At 42.8% G+C, this 19,211-nt stretch overlaps 1 protein-coding gene across 1 annotated transcript in view; it reads right to left on the minus strand.

The window, feature by feature from the left end:
• Positions 1–19,211, minus strand: part of COL4A2 (collagen type IV alpha 2 chain) — a 146,292-nt gene that overhangs the window by 14,138 nt on the left and 112,943 nt on the right. The window contains exons 23-35 of the mRNA XM_039550049.1: positions 17,270–17,342; positions 17,076–17,182; positions 15,717–15,918; positions 14,886–14,945; positions 14,050–14,112; positions 10,449–10,556; positions 8,822–9,043; positions 6,505–6,666; positions 5,406–5,576; positions 4,132–4,275; positions 2,766–2,891; positions 2,254–2,435; positions 703–766 (exon numbers count right to left, since the gene is read on the minus strand). Coding sequence (XP_039405983.1) covers positions 703–766; positions 2,254–2,435; positions 2,766–2,891; positions 4,132–4,275; positions 5,406–5,576; positions 6,505–6,666; positions 8,822–9,043; positions 10,449–10,556; positions 14,050–14,112; positions 14,886–14,945; positions 15,717–15,918; positions 17,076–17,182; positions 17,270–17,342 — 1,684 coding nt within the window. The remainder of the gene's footprint in view (positions 1–702; positions 767–2,253; positions 2,436–2,765; positions 2,892–4,131; positions 4,276–5,405; positions 5,577–6,504; positions 6,667–8,821; positions 9,044–10,448; positions 10,557–14,049; positions 14,113–14,885; positions 14,946–15,716; positions 15,919–17,075; positions 17,183–17,269; positions 17,343–19,211) is intronic.

The following is a 19,211-nucleotide window of genomic DNA, read 5'->3' on the forward strand; positions in this document are numbered from 1 at the left end:
TAGAATAAAAGAGGAGTAAATTAAAGAAAGCAAAAAAAGTCTATAGAAGAGCCTCCCTCCTTGCCACAGATGGATTTATCCATGGACAGCACATGTGGCATGAAATTAACAGTATTAACCTTTTTACAGCCTCCCACATCTACAATATCATTCTGTAAGACTGTGGAAAGACTCTTTGAGATTGAAGATCCACTGAGACCTGTGGTGATCTGTTTACTCACTGCTTTTCTTATCCCATATTGTTCCACCACCCCGCTTTCCCCTGCCCGTAGCCTTGGCCCCTCCCTCGGGCTCTCCCTATTGGTTCCTGTACCCCAACTCCACCCATGTACCGCCCCTGAGCCCCTGATAAAATCCCCCCTGCGCCGGGATCACGAGGTCTCTCTGTTTCTGGGGATTGCAGGGACGAGGTGTAACCATTAAAGGTCCTCTGAAACCCTTATGGAGGGACCCTTCTCGCCTCCTTTGCTGTCACTGTGTTGTAGAGCTGAGAGCTGCTGGAGCAAGAGTGCGGAGCCGTCCGAAGTGGACTACGAGAGGGCAAAATGGTCACACTGCCCTAAACACTCTGCTGAGCTCCCAGGGAAAGCTGCAGCTTGCTAAACAAAACCTAGCACTGCAACAGAGACCCCTCAGATCTTAATGTCACGTATTTGATGGGTGATGAATACGGAGGGTGCTCAGATAAGAGAACAAACTCACCTATTTCTCCATGTGAGCCAGGAGTACCAAAATGGCCTGAAATTCCTGGAATGCCTTTTTCTCCCTATTGTATGATTGAAAACAGGCATCAGTTAGTGAGGATGAGCATTTAGTCAACCTTCCAAGCAGCTGGTTTTGGAAATATTTTAAAAAGGCTATTAAATTTCCCATTTTTGAGTTTCTTTAGTACTTTATAGAGTGATTTGGCAGCAGTCGGTTAATCTAAATCAGTACCAACCAAGGGAGAAGTTATGTTTGCAAAGGCTTAAGTCTGAAATTGAGGACATCTTATTGTGCATATAAAGTAGTGAGTCCTTGTGCTGGTTTTGGCTGGGGCAGATTTAATTTTCTTCATGGTAGCCAGTACAGGACTGTTTTGTGCTGGATTTGTGCTGGAAACACTGTTGATAACACAGGGATGTTTTCATTCCTACTGAAATGAGCTTCCACAGTGTCGAGACATTTTTTGCTTGTCACCCCACGCTGCCAGTGAGCAGCCTGGGGGTGAGCAAGGATTTGGGAGGGGACACAGCTGGGACAGCTGATCCCAACTGACCCAAGGGATATCCCACACCATATGGCCTCATGCTCAGCATATAAGGCAGGCGGGACAATAGGCTGGGGGGTAACAGTGCTTGGGCATTGGCTGGGCATCAGCCAGTTGGTGGTGGGCAATTGTTTTCATTTCTATCACTTGTCTTTCTTGGGTTTTATTAATCTATCATTATTATATTCCTTTTTATTATTATTATTATTATTATTATTATTATTATTATTTATTGTTATGATAGTTTATTTCAATTAGAAAACTGTTCTTATTCACTTTTCACCTTTTTGAGTTCTCTCACTTTAACCCTTCCAATTCTCTTCTCCCCATCCTGCTGGGGATGTTTGAGGGACCAAGTGATAGGGTAGGGCTTAGTTTCTGGCTGAGATTAAACCGTAACAGTCCTGCAGTCCTTGGTTAAAAAAAATTTTACTGAAACCTAAAGGCAAAGAGAACCTGAGAAAGGAATATAGTTTTTGTCTCTCTTAAATAAATTATGTCTGTGAGTCTACTGTCAGGCCTTTTCTAAGCATTTATTTCTTTCAGTGTAACTTATTTTGCAGCTGAAGTGAATCACAGTGAATTACCCTCTAGAAGCTAAGGTTCTTAGGCTCTTTTACTGTTAAGTAAGTGACAGTGAGTAACTTTTGGCAGTGATACCATCAAGTTCTGGGAGAAAAAGAAAAGTAAACCCAACATTGAGAATAATTTTTACCAGCAGCTGCAGCAACAGAACCAAGGAGCTAGAAGGAACCATCTGGGTCCTCATTGGCAAAAAGTTGGCACATGAAATTTGGATGTCTCACAATGAGAAAATAAATGACTCTGCTTAATTAATGTTGGAGGGAGCAAGCAAAAATATTTGATCTATTTATTCAATGCTTATGGCATTTTTATCTTTGCACTGCCGTTGTTCAGCAAAATTTCAAGGGGTGAATGCCACTTGCTGAGAAGCTGAATGCCAGCACAGGGGCACCAACATTCCCTCATGTGTGTGAACTTACTCGGACTCCTGTGGTGCCAGGGAAGCCTCTGATGCCAGGAGAGCCAGCAGGACCAGGATACCCTTTCAGACCTGTCAGCCCTTTTGCGCCGATGTCTCCTTTCACACCAGCCACGTAGCTGGGATGCCCAGGGGACCCTGGGGTTCCTGTCTTTCCAGGAAGGCCTGGCATTCCCTTGCTACCTGCAGGCAGGGAAGAAGAAATGTAAGTAAGGAAAGACTGACACGCAGTTGCTTGTGTGTAAGAAGTTTTCCTGCTAATGGCCGTCTCGAAACATGGCACCACAGTGTGCTGTACAAGTCCACACACACCCACCCCCCACCCCTCAGAGCGTTCCTTGGGGGTGACTCCGTGAAATGCAGCCAGGAGCTCAGCTTCTGCTGTCAGAGACCTTGCTAGGGAGGCTGCAGCACAGTGGTAAAATGAGCAGGGAATATTTAATATGGTAGCTGAGAACAAGCACTGGCTGATAATCCTGAATGTGCTTGCCTTGTTTTATTGTGACCACTGACCTTTTAAGCCAAAGAATCCCTTCGTGCCCCTTTCTCCAACATCTCCTTTTTCACCTTTGACTTCCATCATCATGCTGGGCATGAGCTTTGGAGGTTCTCCTGGGGGGCCTTGATCCCCACGGTCACCTAAAGGGTAAAAAATCCAACCGTGTTACAAAATGTTAGTCAGCAGCACTGTTGGGAAAAGTGAACAGAAGAGCGAATTAGGAAAAAGGAATGTCCTTGCACAAGCTACAGAAAATCCACCTTCATGAAAAGTAACCTGTGTCAATATAACATGGCAGTGCAAGAGTCACAGTTAAGAAAACATGAAAACAGAGCTAAACTTTTGTACATACAATCCCGGGAGCTGGACCCAGACTCGCCTGTGATAGATAATTTATCTCTCAACAGATCAGTTAGGAATCAAGTGTTTATAAAAAACCCCAAAATCATGGTTTATAAAAAACCCTGAAAAGCACACAGAAGAAAGCACAGAAAAGTAGTTAATTTCTATTAAAAGGGAATTCTCAGTCAAAAAGCCTTGGGCAAAAGAAAGTGTTTGGATTTGTTATCTGTTATAGTGTTCACTTTATCAATAAGTATCAGTGATATCAGTAAATAATGTCTTGAAGAAGGGACCCATATAGACTGTATGACTGTATTTAGTTCTTTGTGGGGTGCAGAGACAGGCCAGTAACCCAGACTTGTCCCCTGTGATTATGCATTGTCTTATATTTCTTTGCCAAGAAGCATATTTGCACTTCTCTTCACAGGGGCTGCTTTCACACTTGGCTTTTGCTGAGACTGATGCTGGGATCACTGTTCTGCAATCTCTGAATTGCAGATACTTTTTAAAAAAAATACCAATCTCAGGGTGCCTAGAAAGAACATTTTGGCCTTGTGGCAAAGCATTTATTTAAAGATAATTGTGTGCAATAAAAAGAGGACTGAGTTACAGTTTTCATTTCACCAACGATAATACCAGCTGAATGTTTGTGATTTTTAACTACTTAAACTACTTAATTGTCTGGTTTTCTGAATATTTCACTGTCTTTACAGTGCAACTGGAGAAAAATCCAAGTATTCTCCCCCAAACATCCTATGCTTCCTTCTCTTGACTTCTGCACATGTCCAGAGGTGCCACTGTCTGAGCTCAGATGAGTAATAAGATGTCTGTCTCCAGCCTTAAGTATGTAAAGAACTAACCTCTCCCTGAGTCTAAAATCCAGGCCTCTTGGCCAGAGGCCCATGTGTGAAATAGGTGGAGGAATGTCTGAGCTAAATTTACCATGTGAAAAATGTGTCTTCTTTGTCTTTGTGTCCTTGTAAAATAGTTCTGCAGACGTGAAGAGCAAACACACTGGTACCACCCATAAGCAAATACCTTTGAAGCCATGGGCACCCTGTGAGCCTTTATCTCCCCGAGCCCCGACTGGGCCAAATTCTCCTTTGACTCCCTTGATGCCTGGTCTTCCTTTTAGGCCTGTCATGCCTTTGAAACCATCAATGCCAGATGAACCTTTCGAGCCTTTAAAGAAAGAAGGGGAAGAGAACTGTTATTTCACTCTGATTTCTGCAAACTAAATAAATATGAACCAGCAACACATGACAAAATTGTATGAAAACTTCAGTGCAGCAGTACCTATTTTTTGGGTGCCTTAATGTCTACAGAAATCTTTAGGTCTGGAGCAGGCACCCAAGCTCTCTGAGAGGTAGTAGAGCTCCTGAGGTAGTGTACTCTCAGGAGTACACTAACCCGCCTCAACTGGCCAAGAGGAGATGTTGTGGGGATGACCAGAACTTACTGTATTCTTCTGACAGACCAGTACAACCCCTCTCCTAGAGATAAGCTTGAGATAGGTACCTAGTTCCACATAAGGTTTTTAGTCAGCCTGTTCCACATGTAGAGATATGAGTCTAGGACTGGCTGGCCCTTTCTCACCAAAAATTCCCCTACTCCTCTTTTCTAAACAAGAGAATGCTGTTTTACATGGGTAAAGCTAACAAACAGATCTTAATTTCTCTCAAATGAGAGCTGATCAGTACTCCAGAGCTAGTCTTGTCCTGTCTTTCCAACTGATGAAATTGCAGCATGCATTTTTAAGCATGCTTTGTGCTCAATTTGGCTTCACATGGAGTTGAACACTGTTGAAACTCCCCATGTGGTGTAGGCAATGTGCATTACACATATGTATTTTCTCATTGCTGGCAGGTGAGGATCTCACCTTCTCAACATAACATTAGTATCCTAAAGTCACCATTGAGGTCTTGTGTTTGGCATTGCTCAGTCCACAGCTCCCAGCTTTAAAAAGCTTTAAAGCCAAGGTTTGGGGAAACATCTCTTAAATTTTACTGAGGACCAGTGGGACTAGGATGAGGGTAAGACTTTTAGAGAGAAAATAGTAAATACTGTATCTTTTTTTAAAATGAGAAATAAAGCACCCATTGCTCTTCTAAATAGGGCTGCATATCATGAGCTACCACTGTGCCAAGTACATCAGAGGGGAAAACGGGCAGTGATTTTGGAATATATTAGGCACATTATCCTAATTCTACTGTTTTAAATAGAGGGAGACCAGCAGAGAATATGTCTGGCTCACCTCAGCACAGAACAGCTTTAATCAATTACTGTTTTCAAAGCAGCAGTCCAGAGCTCACCTTTATCTCCTGGAAAGCCATCCATTCCACTTATGCCAGGGGGACCAGTCACGCCACGTATACCTGGTAATCCTGTGAGACCCATGTCACCTTTGTCACCAGACAGACCCTTCAGGCCCACAGGGCCAGGAAAACCTTGCTCACCATCTTCTCCCCTAGCACCAGGTGGACCTGTCATGTAAACGTGAGAACAGGGAGAGTAAAAAAGGTTTGGACATAGATGATGATTCATACAAGGTAGCTCAAGAGGGAGAAAACTGCTGTCCTACCAGCTTCATATTGAAGGAGGGAAATCAGGATTTTTTTCATCAAAGAATTGCAGAAATGGCTGCAAAGATAAAGCAGCTCATCAGTGTGAACCAGCCTCGCTATCAGTTTGGTTCCACACCCACTCCCAATAGGACTTTTCCCTCCTCTTTAATTTAAGAATTAAGCCCCTTTTCCATAAGACTACCCCCATTTGGTGGCTCCCTTTTCCCAGTCTGCAGCAGCAAGCTCTGACCTGACTTGGTAAGTGGCTATAGAAAGAAAAGCAGCAGCTCTGCCTGTGAAGAAATTTCATCCCCAAGCTTAATTTTCTGCTGTGGAAACCATACAATGGCCCTGCCACAGAGGACTGGCAAAAGGAATGACACAGTGATGCCTTAAGAGGCCTCCTAGACACAGAGACTAGACAGGAGTAAGGAAATAAGGTAGGTATTTATTTGAAAGGCCTTCAAAGGTACCCCCTGGGGAGCCAGAGGCTGCTGCCAAGATGGACCCCAAGATGGACAACAGGTCACGAGTTCTTCACACTTTTATAGGTTTGGTTCATTTGCATATAAGGGTTAATTCTCCAATTAAAGCTTCAGCTAATGATGTAATTCCCCTCAGCTTACCCCCCCTTTAGAGGCTTTTTGGTTTATACTTTTTGGCCTAGGACAGTCTAGGTGTCCTTGGAGAGCAGGCCCAGGGAGGCTTTGTTATGTCTACCTAGCACGAGAGAGCAAAAGTTAACAGGCTACAAGAAACTTTCAGAGTTACACACTAGGCAGTACAGAATTTGAAAAATATAAAAGTTAAAACCTAAGGCATCAACAGGACCGTGTTACTTCCTCACCAAGAGGTCCTTGAGAGCCAGGCCCACCATCTGGCCCACGGTTTCCTGGTGGACCTGGGAATCCATGTGTTCCCGGTGTTCCTGGTAATCCCATCAAACCAGGGAGACCTTGTGGCCCTGGATCTCCTTTGGGTCCTGGCAAACCTGGGCTACCATCCGCTCCTAAAAGACCAAAATCATGCATTAGTGAGCATCATATCTAGAGAGCTTGTCTTTATATATCTCTTCTCTGTACACCCTAGTCTTCCAGGGTGTGTTTTTCCTTTGAAAATTCAGTGAGAACAGCAAAAACAAATTAAAGGACTGGTCTTTAGATTTAAAATAATTGACGTTACCAGCAATTATCTCAGTATTTGTGTCAGAAAGGTTGATTGACTCTTTCAAATGAATGGTAATGATTTGGCACCATGTAGATATAGATAGAGCAGGTCTCTTTCAATTTTAATCCCAATAATTCTGTAATTCCTGAGCTCTCTGTCACATATATCTTAGTAAGAACTGAATCAAGCAGCTGACTGAACCACTGAAATAATGCTATGTATCTTTTCTAAAATGTTATAGGCAGGAAAAGCAACATTTAAGGCAGATGGTGGGATCTGTAGTGTTGTTTAGAAATTTTCATGTAAGGTCGTTACAAGGCATTGATTTGTAAGACCGATACAAATTCCTAAGCAAAAAGGCCCTGATTCTACATGACTTACTGCACTGGGTGAAAATTTATGTCTCTACCATGTAAGGGCAAAGAGGGTGTTAAGTTTTAAAAGATAATGCCTGCTTTTCATTCAGCTTGGAGAAGCAGCAGCATCCAAGTAGTACATGGCATTTAAAATCCAGGTCAAGCGGATCTGCTTCTCTTTATTCAGGTTTTACATCAGTGTAGGTCCATTGGCTTGACTGTAGTTAAATGAGCTTTATAATTGTGGTCACTTAAAGTGGGTTTTCTCAACAACAGCATACAGGCTTTAGTTTGCTATTCTGAGTGAAGTGGCAAAGGTGGCATAAAGGAATCCCTAGCCATTTCATGTAAAATTAAGAAAGTTCATACTCATACAAAAATTCACGTGCCATTTGGAGCCATTCTCTCAGAACTGTAAAATAAATTAAGAACAGACAAACTAGTAATGCTTTTTATTTTTGCTGTATTTTTTACTACTGAAAGCTTAGTTCTACAGAAATGCTTACAAAGAGAGTGGAAAATCACACCAAATTTTTTGTTTTCAAATGAAATTGGATTTCTTCCCCTTTTCAGAGGTGTTAGTGATATTTTCTGCCTTTTCTCAAACCTGTGAAGTGCCACAGAGCTGCTTTAATCCCTTTCCTTCACTCTGGGGCTCTACTGCAGGTGAAACCAGCTCTCCTCACTTCAAATAACTCTGGGAAGACAACGCTCTTCTTTATTTATTTTCATCAAAAGTCATGAGAAGGCTATCCAAAACTAGTTCCTGTGATAAACCTTGCTTCGAGCTAGTCATACAGTTACTGCTCCTCTCTCAGTTCCATACAGGGGAAGGGGGTAATCAGCAGTCCTAATTTAATTATGTGTCCAAATGCTATTGAAACTCTGTAGCAGGGTATGCTAAATTCCCACATGTGCTTTTGAAAGTCCTTCACAGAGTTCAGAGAGTGAAAAAGTCAGATTTTGTAGAGAAACTCTGTTTTCTGCAGGGATTTTAGAGTGTTTTTTATGGTCTGTGAAATAAACTAAAATGAACACCTTGAAGTTGTGAATCAGTATATAATGCTATCTTTTTCTTATTCGTGCGTGCCCAAAGACTGACAAGGTAAAATAGCTTATTAGCAGTTACCTAACTCTATGTCCTCTTAGTTAAAATTTACAAATTTGGCACTACTGCAATGTGCTGATCAGCAAAGCCATGCAGTATCCAGACATCTTTTGGTGTGGGAAAAAATTGCTGTATGTACTATTGCTATATGTAAGTGAAAAGTCAGGATAATAGTGATATCACCATTCCCTTAACTGCAGTGAAAAAAAAATAGCAGTACATCTGAAAGCGACAAAGATGAGCAAAATCCAGTTCTCTGGTATCCTACCGTAGTTGATTTCATGTAGAGCAGTGTGAAGGAGAGCTAAACGTAAGCATTGGATCTCCAGAAAGTGTTCAGAGGAGCCAGGCAGATTGGCAACAGCTGACACAGAAGTGGAAAGAATGGGAGATCATCCGGCACTGGGAATGGATAGTGGGGTCATCAGTACCTCTGATGCATCCTAACCTGCTCTCTTACTACTCTCACATCTACAATTTGCCTGCATTTGTATCACACTCTTAAATATTTCTTTATTTGAAGGAGTGTTTACCTCTAGTTCCTGGTATGCCTTGATCTCCTGGTGCACCTTTCAACCCTGGGAAGCCGGGGAGGCCAACATCCCCTCGGGAACCTGCTGCTGCTCCAAACACGTCACCAGGAAGGCCCTTCGGTCCTGGTGCTCCTGGAGCTCCGGATTTCCCTGTAAGGCCTGGGTGCCCCTGCAGTCCAGGTAGACCATTTGGGCCTCTGTCTCCTCTGGGTCCAGTAAAACCTATAAATAAAATAGGGACTAGGCATCACAGGGTTCACTACAAATGCTGGAGTTCAAATCCTACATATACCAACATGATGCCCCCGTTACCACAAATGACAAGGCTTCTTGTGGACTGGAAAACTGGACCTGGACTGAAAATGAAGCCCAAGCACTAGTGAAAGATAGCATGGAAAACTGCAGAGAATTGGTCTCTGTGGCCTGGGAGCCATGTGGGAGCCCTAATTTAGCAATTAGAGCACTCTGTAGAGCTTAGCAGGGGAGATAGAGGTTCATGGTCCTGCCCTATGCTGCACAGAGCCATGTTTTATGATCCATCCCTTGCCTGTTGACCAGGATACGCATCAGCTTTTCTTCTGCTTTCTCTGTTGCTACTACAGATGCTGTAGATGAGTCTAGAGAATACTATCAGGCCATGTGCTGCCTGAGGGCAAAGCAGTACCTGGCACTGGATTTGGGAAAGTTTGCAGCACTTCAGAATCTGTGGGGATTTAGGACTTTGAAATCAGGTAACACAAAAAAATTTCCAGAGAGCTCATAAATTAAGTTGCATCAATGGCTTTTGTATTGGGGTACAGAAAAAACCCCAAACAACTCAGTACCCATTTCTCTGACCAAATAAACTACCACAGGGAAGTGGTAGTTTCTGGAGGTAATTCCTGTAATTCTTGCTGGACTGACTGAAGATTTGTGAACATATAGACCCTCTGCAGCTTATATGTGTGTGCCATTGCATGGATCACATGTGCAGTGGCACACACGCAGGCTCATCTGACTTGCTATGTACAAACAGACATCTGCCTTGATGTGCCTTGAATTGGTGTGCCTTGAACTGATGTGTCTTGGACATCCTGGAACCTCTGGAATGATACAGAAGCTCTGGGATTTAAAAAATCTGCACCTATTACAGACTAGCACAAAATCTGACAGGCACTGAACACTTGCAAACACTCTGGGAACAGAGCTGCCAATGTGCATGGTGAGTATCTAGTACTCCACCTTTGATACGTCCAGTATCATTTATACTGATATTGAAAAAAATTGAATGGAATAATACTATTATTTTCTTCCTTTCTGCATCATCATTATGAGTATAATGCACTTGGAATCTGACCTATCTTATTGAATTTCTTTATGACAATTTAATGAATTTTTACTGTCACATTTATAATTTTGCACAATAAAGCAGATTTTAAAAGGTTGGCATCTATGAAATTTTTCATCATTATGGAAGTTGCAGGAAATACTTCCAGATTTGAAAAGTAGCAGTTTTGTCTAATGGCTTATTGATTCAATGTAGAAGGGAAGGTAAGTGAAAATGTACCTGGAATCAAGTAGTTGTGTTTCAGTGACTGCAGTAAAAAGGTCAAAAGTATGTAAAGAATGACTAATTATTTCAAGATACCTGGAGGACCTGGAAATCCTTCCCGACCTGGATCACCTCGTGTACCATTTAGCCCTGGGAAGCCCATTGGACCTGGATCACCTGGGAATCCTCTTGCACCTTTTGCACCTAAATTATATAAAAGGAAGTAAGAAAGTGTGATCTGAACAAACAAAACAGAAATGTGCATATAATGTAAAAAAAGGTAGTAGTAAATACCACCATGATGTGTTTCTGGATGCAAAGATGAAACTTCAAAAAAAAAATTAATGGGGCTATACAGTAGCTCTTTAGAAGTATCCAAGATCCCAAAACATGGACCAAAAATCTAGGTTAAGTGCTTTTACAAACATGGATTAACCTGAATTTAAGACCAATGATATGGAGACTACTAGGTTGAAGATAATTAGTTTCACAGACTTTTGGAGTCTTTCAATATTTTGTAAATTAAGGATTTTAGATTAAGGTCAAAAGGCAGTATCAAAAAAGAATGTTCACAGAAATGGGCACAGATGAGATGCTGTAGGAGGAAAAAAATTTTCCCTTCCCTGCTAAACTGATCACAGAACAAGAACAGACTGGTTTAGATAACCAAGGAGCAGAAATGTAAGGCTAAAGGTTAGATCTAATAACCCCAAAAATGAATACAAATTAACTAGCCTTATTACTATTTTTGTAACATTACAGGTCTAGAGATTCCCTCGTAAAAGAAAGGATGCGCCCTGAAAAAGTGTTCTTCTGGCAACGACCTCTTGTTCATACTGATTTTTCTCCTGACAGCAAAAACGGTACCTTACTTCCTTGTGATACATTATTTGACACTTCAGTAAGGGCAAATATTACTGTTTTTTAACATCTCAAAACCTACAAGCATTTTGTAGGATTCCTTTATCATGTTTCAAAAATTATATATTTTTTTCAGTGCAAGTTTTTTTACATGAGTCTCATTAGTTCACTGTATTCCAAGTGAACCAAGATTTTTTGTAAAGTTCTTTGAAAATAATTCCTTTGGAATGCTTTGTTTCCCTACCCTCTCCAGCACTCTGAACTTTCTAAGTTCCCAGCTCAGGCTTGAAGGTCAACAACATGCTTTAACATTTAAAATGTTGCTGCTTAGCATCACCATTAATTACAACTCATTTATTCATTACTGAAAGCAAGTTTCCCTAACTATGACGAACCAAGGAAACTTGGTTTGTCACTTGGATTTTAATACTTTTTTCCACTTTAGTTTTCCGGATTTCCATTATTTAACCATGATTATTTGTAATTTTAACTATCATTTGTGAAGGGGAGAAGGAAACATTTAGAAATATGAGAAATAAGGTGCACATAACCAGCCAATTCAGTGTGCATAACATTTCACAGTGCTGTGAAGGAATATTTTTCTCTCCCTTATATGACAAATAACTTCTCAGGAAGAAATCAAAAGGAAAATCTTAGGCTTTCAGATCTCAACGAAAAACTCCAATGTGCCTCTTACCTGAATGGCATCTTGGTCTTTTTTCCCATCTGCAATAACTGACTTTCATTAATTCTGTTCAGTATAGCACTAATTAAAAAGCCATGTGAGAGAAAGAAGGTGCAGAGGGAGAATACAACCACTGCTTACCACATATTTCAGTAACTCATTATGTGATGTTAGTTGGTGATGACGTTGTGCCAAACAGCAGCGAGAAAAATGCTTTTATTTTGGGCCAATGTTTAGTTTGCAAATGTTTTAGCTGTATGTTTGAGACAGAAAACAGCTTAAACATTTTATTCAACAGCAATCGTGTAGGTCTTGAGACTCCTGAACAACCAAGATGAAACTCAGGGTGGGCTGTGCATGTTGCCAGGAATTTCAAAGGAACACAAGGACATCAGGGTGGGAGACTATAAAGACAACTCCTTTCTCGATACACTGTGGTCATTAGCACCTAGGACACCAAGAGACTTTATTGTCTGCAGTGGAGCTCCATGCTGGCTGAAGAGAAGGTGGGAAATCTTGTGGACAAACCACATCACTCTAAGCAGACAATGAAAACGGTGTAAAGAAGGTGTGGGTGCTTTTGTGTCAGTCTGGACAATGTGAGTAGAACTGATTCTCCAGACAACTCAGTTGACACAGCTATGGCAAAAAGAAGCTGTGAAAATGTGTCCTTTCCCTCCCAGGCTTCCAGTTCCAGAACTGCCTCAGGTTGAAATGCAGCTACGAACAGAGCTCTGCACTGGGCTCTGCAAGGGGCCTTTCCCAGGTTTTGGAGAGAGAGGATGAAAACCAAGTCTTAAAATAACTAAAACACGTAAGCTAACAAAGACAGAGAAAGATCTGTTAAAGAGCTAACCAAGAATACAAAACGTAAAACACAAGAAAACAGCATCACTTGTGTTACAGCAGTCTTACAGCTGGGAGTTAAATCTGACTGTACTCACTGGAAGAAAAACCATCAAGCTCATGTGAATGAAGGAACGAACAAATCATCATACTCAGAAAAAAATTACAAATATTGCAAGGAAAACAAGAAGCATTGATCCTAGCAACAAACTTAGGCATTAGGACTAAGGAAACACAGGTAATCTTTCAACAGACATAAAATTTTCCCTTTTAAGATCCATTAGTCTTTGATAAGTCAATCAGTCAATCCATGTATGCCATAATAAACCCTGTGCTGAAAAAAAAAAAAAGCTTGACCTTAAAATTTATACTCCAGATCTCTAACCTTGGCTAAAGCACAGCAGCACAGGAACAGACGCGTCAAGAATTTTACATTTCCCAAAATGTGAAGGACCCAGCTATGGTTTTTGTCAGTGTCGTTACAGCTGGTAATGAGAAGGACTTACTGAAAAACAGTTTTATTGCTTAGGCTGGGAGTACATAAGTTTATGGAAACTATAAGCGCTGGTCAGACATTCCCTCTTCAAGGTCAGTCATTATGACCACTCACCACACCTTGCCCATTTCTCAATTCCATCTCACACAGTCCCTCAGGCTCTGTCCTCACCTCCTCTTCCTCTTGGAAGGAGGTGGGGAACCCTCAGTGCTGGGGAGGCCCAGGATGACCAGATGGCCCCTCTGGGCTAGGGGGGACCAGCTCTGCAAGGAAGGTGTACGTGGCTACAGACAGCACAGCCGTGTTGTGTCAGACAGCCTGGCCCATGACACTGAGCCACGTCACAGACTTTAGGCTCACACTTGCTGAAGGCGCTCCATATGTCACTTGAGGAGGAACAGTAAGAAGGATGTGTCACAGTCCTCCATTGAAGCCTTTTATCACCCTGCTCTCAGAGGACAGGATTTGCCTTGTGAGGTGTCCAGTCAGTTCTGAGAGACCTCAGTACAGTCTCTACCAATACACCTCTGTATACTCTTACTGACTTGCATGTGGAGAATAGCAAATGGGCTGTCCTTGCTGCCTTCTGTTCCATGGCTGACATTCATAGGCAAAGGCAGGCTTAGTTCAGGAATGGTGAAGTCACCTGGGCTGCACACTGCTTAGGTCTCTCTGGCAGGGCTAGGTTAATGCTGTCTTCCAATGAAATTTCTAAAACTCGCTGTCTGCTAAGGCTCAGCTTTAATTGATATGGCAAGATACCCCTCAAATACAGTGTATGTGGGAAACAGGTGAAGGCAGAACATTACCTGTGGCTCCTGGCAGTCCTGGCTTGCCTTGGGATCCCTTTGGTGGCCTTACACAGCCTGCACCTGCAAACAAAAACCAAAGTTAGTCACACTATACGTGCTCCTATGCTGCCTCTCAATGTCTCTGTGCCTGTGGTTGAGACAATTTCATTAAAACAGGTGAAGGAAATTAACAACCAAACTCCTAATTTGAAAAGAAATTTTATTCTTCATTGAAAAAAAATTGGCCACGGGTGGCATTTTCAGGGGAGCACTCAAGCTGATCTCCACCCCAAGAGCTTCTCTTCTATTTTCCAGGGGCTATGGTCGCTGGTCCAGTTGGACCAGCATGGGAAGGGTAGTCCAGCCTCATGGATGACTGTATTTTTCAGAATAAGAGAAAAACTTTGTTTCCCTCTGGCCGACTTATACCCTTGAAGAAAGCAAGTCAATTTTTGTAAAAATCTAAGTGTTTTTTCTTTTGTGTCAAATTGCACTGAAAATCTTCATTCAAAGTTCTTCTTTAAAAAAAGTTGCTAAAATTTTCTTGGGCACCTATTTTCTGGTACTGTTTTTATAGATTGCACAGTAATCATTATTTTGTTACAATAAGCACTCAGGAGTGATGAAATAAAGAATCTCTGAATTGTAGAGCTAGAAGTGCAGTAATTTTAGAAAATGTTCGATTTGATTAATTTACTTTAGAGCTATATGGAGTATATGCATGGTTATTTGTTACCTAAAGTTCAAAGAGTTTACAGCTAAGAGCATCCAAAGCAGTCATCAGAAAGAAAGTATCAACCCATAAAAGCATCATAAAGCTAAAAAGATATTCAAGCCATTTGTATGTACAGTACCCGACCATATTGGCTCACTTCCATCTCCTCTAGGAAAGTCTTCAATGACCTGCCCACAGTCTGTGAGCAAAGAATTAGAAAACACAGTTATTATCTAAAGAAGAAAAATTGCAAAAAGACAAAAATGTTCTCAATTCTAACCAAAATGCCTATAAAAACAACAGATAATGTATTCCCTCATGTATTATGCATGCATACAACACAAATTATTTGCTGTAACATACCAAAACACTCTATCCACACATTGATTAGATCCAGGCTTAAAACCTATCCTGTCCAAGTTACGAGGCTGTGTGTCCCATGCACTGTGTAAGGTTGACATGTGCTTGCTTTAGCTTGAGTATTCTGCCAGGCTTCTCGAAGTCAAAGAATAAGACTCTGAGCCTGACCTCTTCTGAATGTAGCCCTAGCATTCCTATGCTTGCAAAGGACTTGAAAAGCTGCAGAGATACTATGAGGAGCTCTGAAGGGTGGATACATGATTTTCTATGGTCAATTAAAAGATTATGTTGGATGGGAAAGATCAGAGAAAACCACCTCTGGGATTTCCAATGGCAGGACATTGCTCCATTGCCTCCAACTGCTTGAAACCTGAAAAATGTTATTTGCTGGCACTAACACATTAATTCATGCTATTTCAATACCTGACATGAAACTACTGGGACTTCTGACATATCTCCTTCTTTAAGATTTCTGGTCAATACCAGCATTTCCTTTTTCCCCATGGAACCCCACCAAGCTCTCCCTTTTCAACAGTGTGCTGTATAAATGCTGCACATATCTCTGTGCTGATCTTCCACGGCTCTGAAGTAAGACAGTTGTGTCTCTTACCTAGTTGGCCAGGCTCTCCTGGCAGACCAGGCAGACCTGGTGGTCCTGGGCTTCCATCTTGTCCTTGTTCACCTGGAGGACCCTGGAACCCTTTTGGACCAGGAAATCCTTCACCTGGCAGGCCTGCTTCTCCTGGAAAGCCCTTTGGGCCTAATTCACCTGGGTAACCAGGATCACCGGGGAAACCTCTTATAGCATCACCCTGCAGGAAGTGAACAGAGGTGGTCACTCCTGACTTTGCTGAGAAAAAACTGCAATTCAAACAGTTCAACTACTCTCATGAATAACATCTTATAGGCAGTAATTTCTCAAGTGTTGCATCCCAGCTCTTTAAATCAACATTGAAAATAAAGTATTTTTAAAATAACCTGACTTTAATGTAGACCACATGGCAGTAAGGGCATGACAGAAGTGCTCCTCGAGGGAACATTCCTCTAAAAATATTGGCCCATAAAAAGCACTTGGGTAATATGAATCAGTGTTGTGGAGGGACTCCTGGCCCTTTCTGAAAAGCTCTAAGTCGATTTGGGGAGACCAAATGCATTGCTAGAGATGTTCTTTTGCGGCTGAGAAAAGCTGACATTAAAATGCACCCAAAAAGGCAGATTTTTTTCTCTGTCTGCACCCCTAGTGACATTTCTACACTACTGAATCAACATCTTACAAACATCATTAGAGAATACTTTTCTATCTTCAAAAGAAATATAAAGTGCCATCTTCACTGGTAGTAAAAGTACTGTGGTCTAGAGTGCCTGATAGAGCTCTTGCCCATCTTCAAATATGATATATGAGCATCCCAGTGGTTCAAAACATCAATTTATGATGGGCCACATGAATTTTTCTTTCAAGGTATTTAATTTTGCTTATAGAAGAAAGCTAGAAAATGAACAAAGACTACATGTCTAATTTCTAGATAGCTACGGTTAGTTAGGTGAGTTGCTATCAAGCAAGATGATGATACAATGTACATTTTAGGATAGAAAATTGTAGTAAATTTTGCTTTTCTTTAAAACAGATGTACCAAAGCTATTGAAGTTCAGTCACAAAGAATCTCAGACCATACAAGAAGGAGTCACTAATAAACCATTAATTACCACAAACTAATCAGTAATCAAAAGCTGGCCTAAATGAGTTATACACTACTATTTGTTGTTTAAGTAAAATGGAAATAAAAGTGAAAGATTGTTCTAAAAGCCCTGAGAGTAAACCTGATGCTTTATTTATCAACAACCAGCAAACCCAGCCTAGTTGTGCATCATTATCTGTGAGAGAAGGACAGGCTATAACCCCTCACAACCCCTCAGAATTAAGTGCATTAGTAGTATTAGGTGTGGTGTATTTGCTGTATTCTTTGCTTACCGGAAGGCCAGGCTGTCCTGGTAAACCATCTAATCCATCTCTGCCTGGGAAACCATCTTCACCTCTGATTCCAGGAAGCCCAGGATCTCCTCGGATTCCTTTGGTGCCTAAAGAAGACCTTCCATTGTGAGATCCATCTCTCATTAGTAGTATAAATAATAGGAAAATACAGGTGATAAGAATTTTCACTCTACCTTTCGTAGTTATGTGTAAAGAGTCTCCCTTTTCTCCTTTCCGTCCAGGAAATCCAGCTGGACCCGAAAATCCCTGGTGTTACATACATTGAAAAAACCCAAAACAAACCAGAACTGTTTAAGAAATAAGTACCAAGATTTGCATTTCTACTGTCCTGCTTAAAAAAAAGCCTCCTTAGATTTTACTGCTTTCCTGTTACTTTCCTTGAAGGATTTCCTCTTCAGCAATCCCATTCTTGTGCAGTACCTTTATTAATATGTTCTAACTAGGACCAAGGTCTCTATGGCATGGTAGGGGAGCTTCTGCATGAGGGACACCTGTGGCTTTCAAGAGCTAGTGTCCTGCAGGTGACTTCTGCTGCAGAACTGCACTGGAGAAAACATGGTGAGTTGCTTAGTGTTAACCACTAGAGAAAAAGCCCTAAGCAACTCTTTGCCACCTTGGAAAAAACCTTAGGGTTCTACTGACATGCAATTCCTCCTGTGCACCACTCCCAAAGAGGACAACCTCACAGCTGGCAGTGAACTGTGGTTCACAGCACCGTTCTGGGGCTGAAAAGTAGCACTACCTTCATTTACCAGACAAGAACTTGGGCACAGAGCGATTAAGTGACCTGCCCCAAATCAAAGACCTGTGGGTAGTTTTTGGTTAGAAGGGAGGGCTGGAGGTCTCTGGCCCAACCCAGCACTTAGAGCAGGTTGCTCAGGGCCTTGCCTAGCCATGCACTGGTGTTGGGGTCCCTCCCCTGCCGTGTAGCCCTGGCAGAGGGGCCCTGAGGGCACAGACACGGGGTTTCCCTGTCCCTGCTCAGCCTCGTTCCCATTGGTTGGTTTGTGTTCCCTGCGCGGGCAGAAGGACCCTTGGTCCTGTGACTGGAACAGTTCCTCGGCAGAGCTCCGGCCATGCGGCTGGAGAAATAAACATCTCTCTGAAACAGCTATCAAGAATCTGTCTGTCCATATATATTTCCTTTCCACGGGACTCCTGGTTTGATATATGCGTGTTGCAGTATCCCCACTGCAACAAATGGTGGAGAATTGAGAGCAGAACGATCCCCGATCCCTAAGCGACTGATTTGTGTGAGTAAACCCTGGAAACTTTGGATTCCTCTTCTTGGTTTTGCTTTGCTATTCCGTATCTAAACTATGGAGGAACGGTGGGAAGACTCTTGGCTCTCAGAGCCGCATATGGACATTTATCTTAAACTTAAAATGATTCTTGAACAACGATTTGTAAATTTTAGCTTGATTCAAGCTCAGAAAGAACTGAAACACTTCCTGGCATGGTTGTTTAAGAACTTTTTCTATGTTTCTTGGGATTTAATTCTTACCAAGGGCTTTTGGAAAACCGTTTGGACACAGTTAATACTGGAGTCAAAATATATGCCGATGGAAGAATATTTTCGTGAATATTATTTAGTTACCGAGACTGTTGAACAATGTCAGCTGTGTCTTGGCGAAGGGAAGCCTGGTGCAGGGACCGTGCGACCCAGGCCACGTGCACCGAGCGCTCTGCGAGCAGCAGCGAGGCAGTTCCCGCGCGCGGGTGGAGCCACCCGAGCCGCAGTGTCGGTGGCGGAGCGAGGCGTGGCGGGAGCGGCGGGGCCCGGCGGTGCCTGCCCGGTCCCGCGCAGCGCGTGGTGGAGCGAGCCCCGGGAACGCCCGAGCGAGAGGGGCGGCGCGCGGGCAGCGGTGGCGGTGGAGCGGAGCCGCGCCCAGCCGAGACGCGCGCTGGAGCAGGGGGCGGGGGAGTCGTCGCTCGGGGGCCCGGCCGAGACGTGGGTGCAGCGCCCGGCAGCGGCAGCGAAGGTGCGACCAGAGGAGGCGACGCACGGAGAACTGAGCGGCACGGCCCGGCCCGGCCCGCGCAGCCCCGAACGCGACCCCGGGAAGAGCGCGCGGGCACCAGCAGCCCCGACAATTCCAACACGGGAGCGACCGA

Source organism: Corvus cornix, chromosome 1, assembly GCF_000738735.6.
Source record: "Corvus cornix cornix isolate S_Up_H32 chromosome 1, ASM73873v5, whole genome shotgun sequence".
NCBI classification, from domain to species: domain Eukaryota; kingdom Metazoa; phylum Chordata; class Aves; order Passeriformes; family Corvidae; genus Corvus; species Corvus cornix.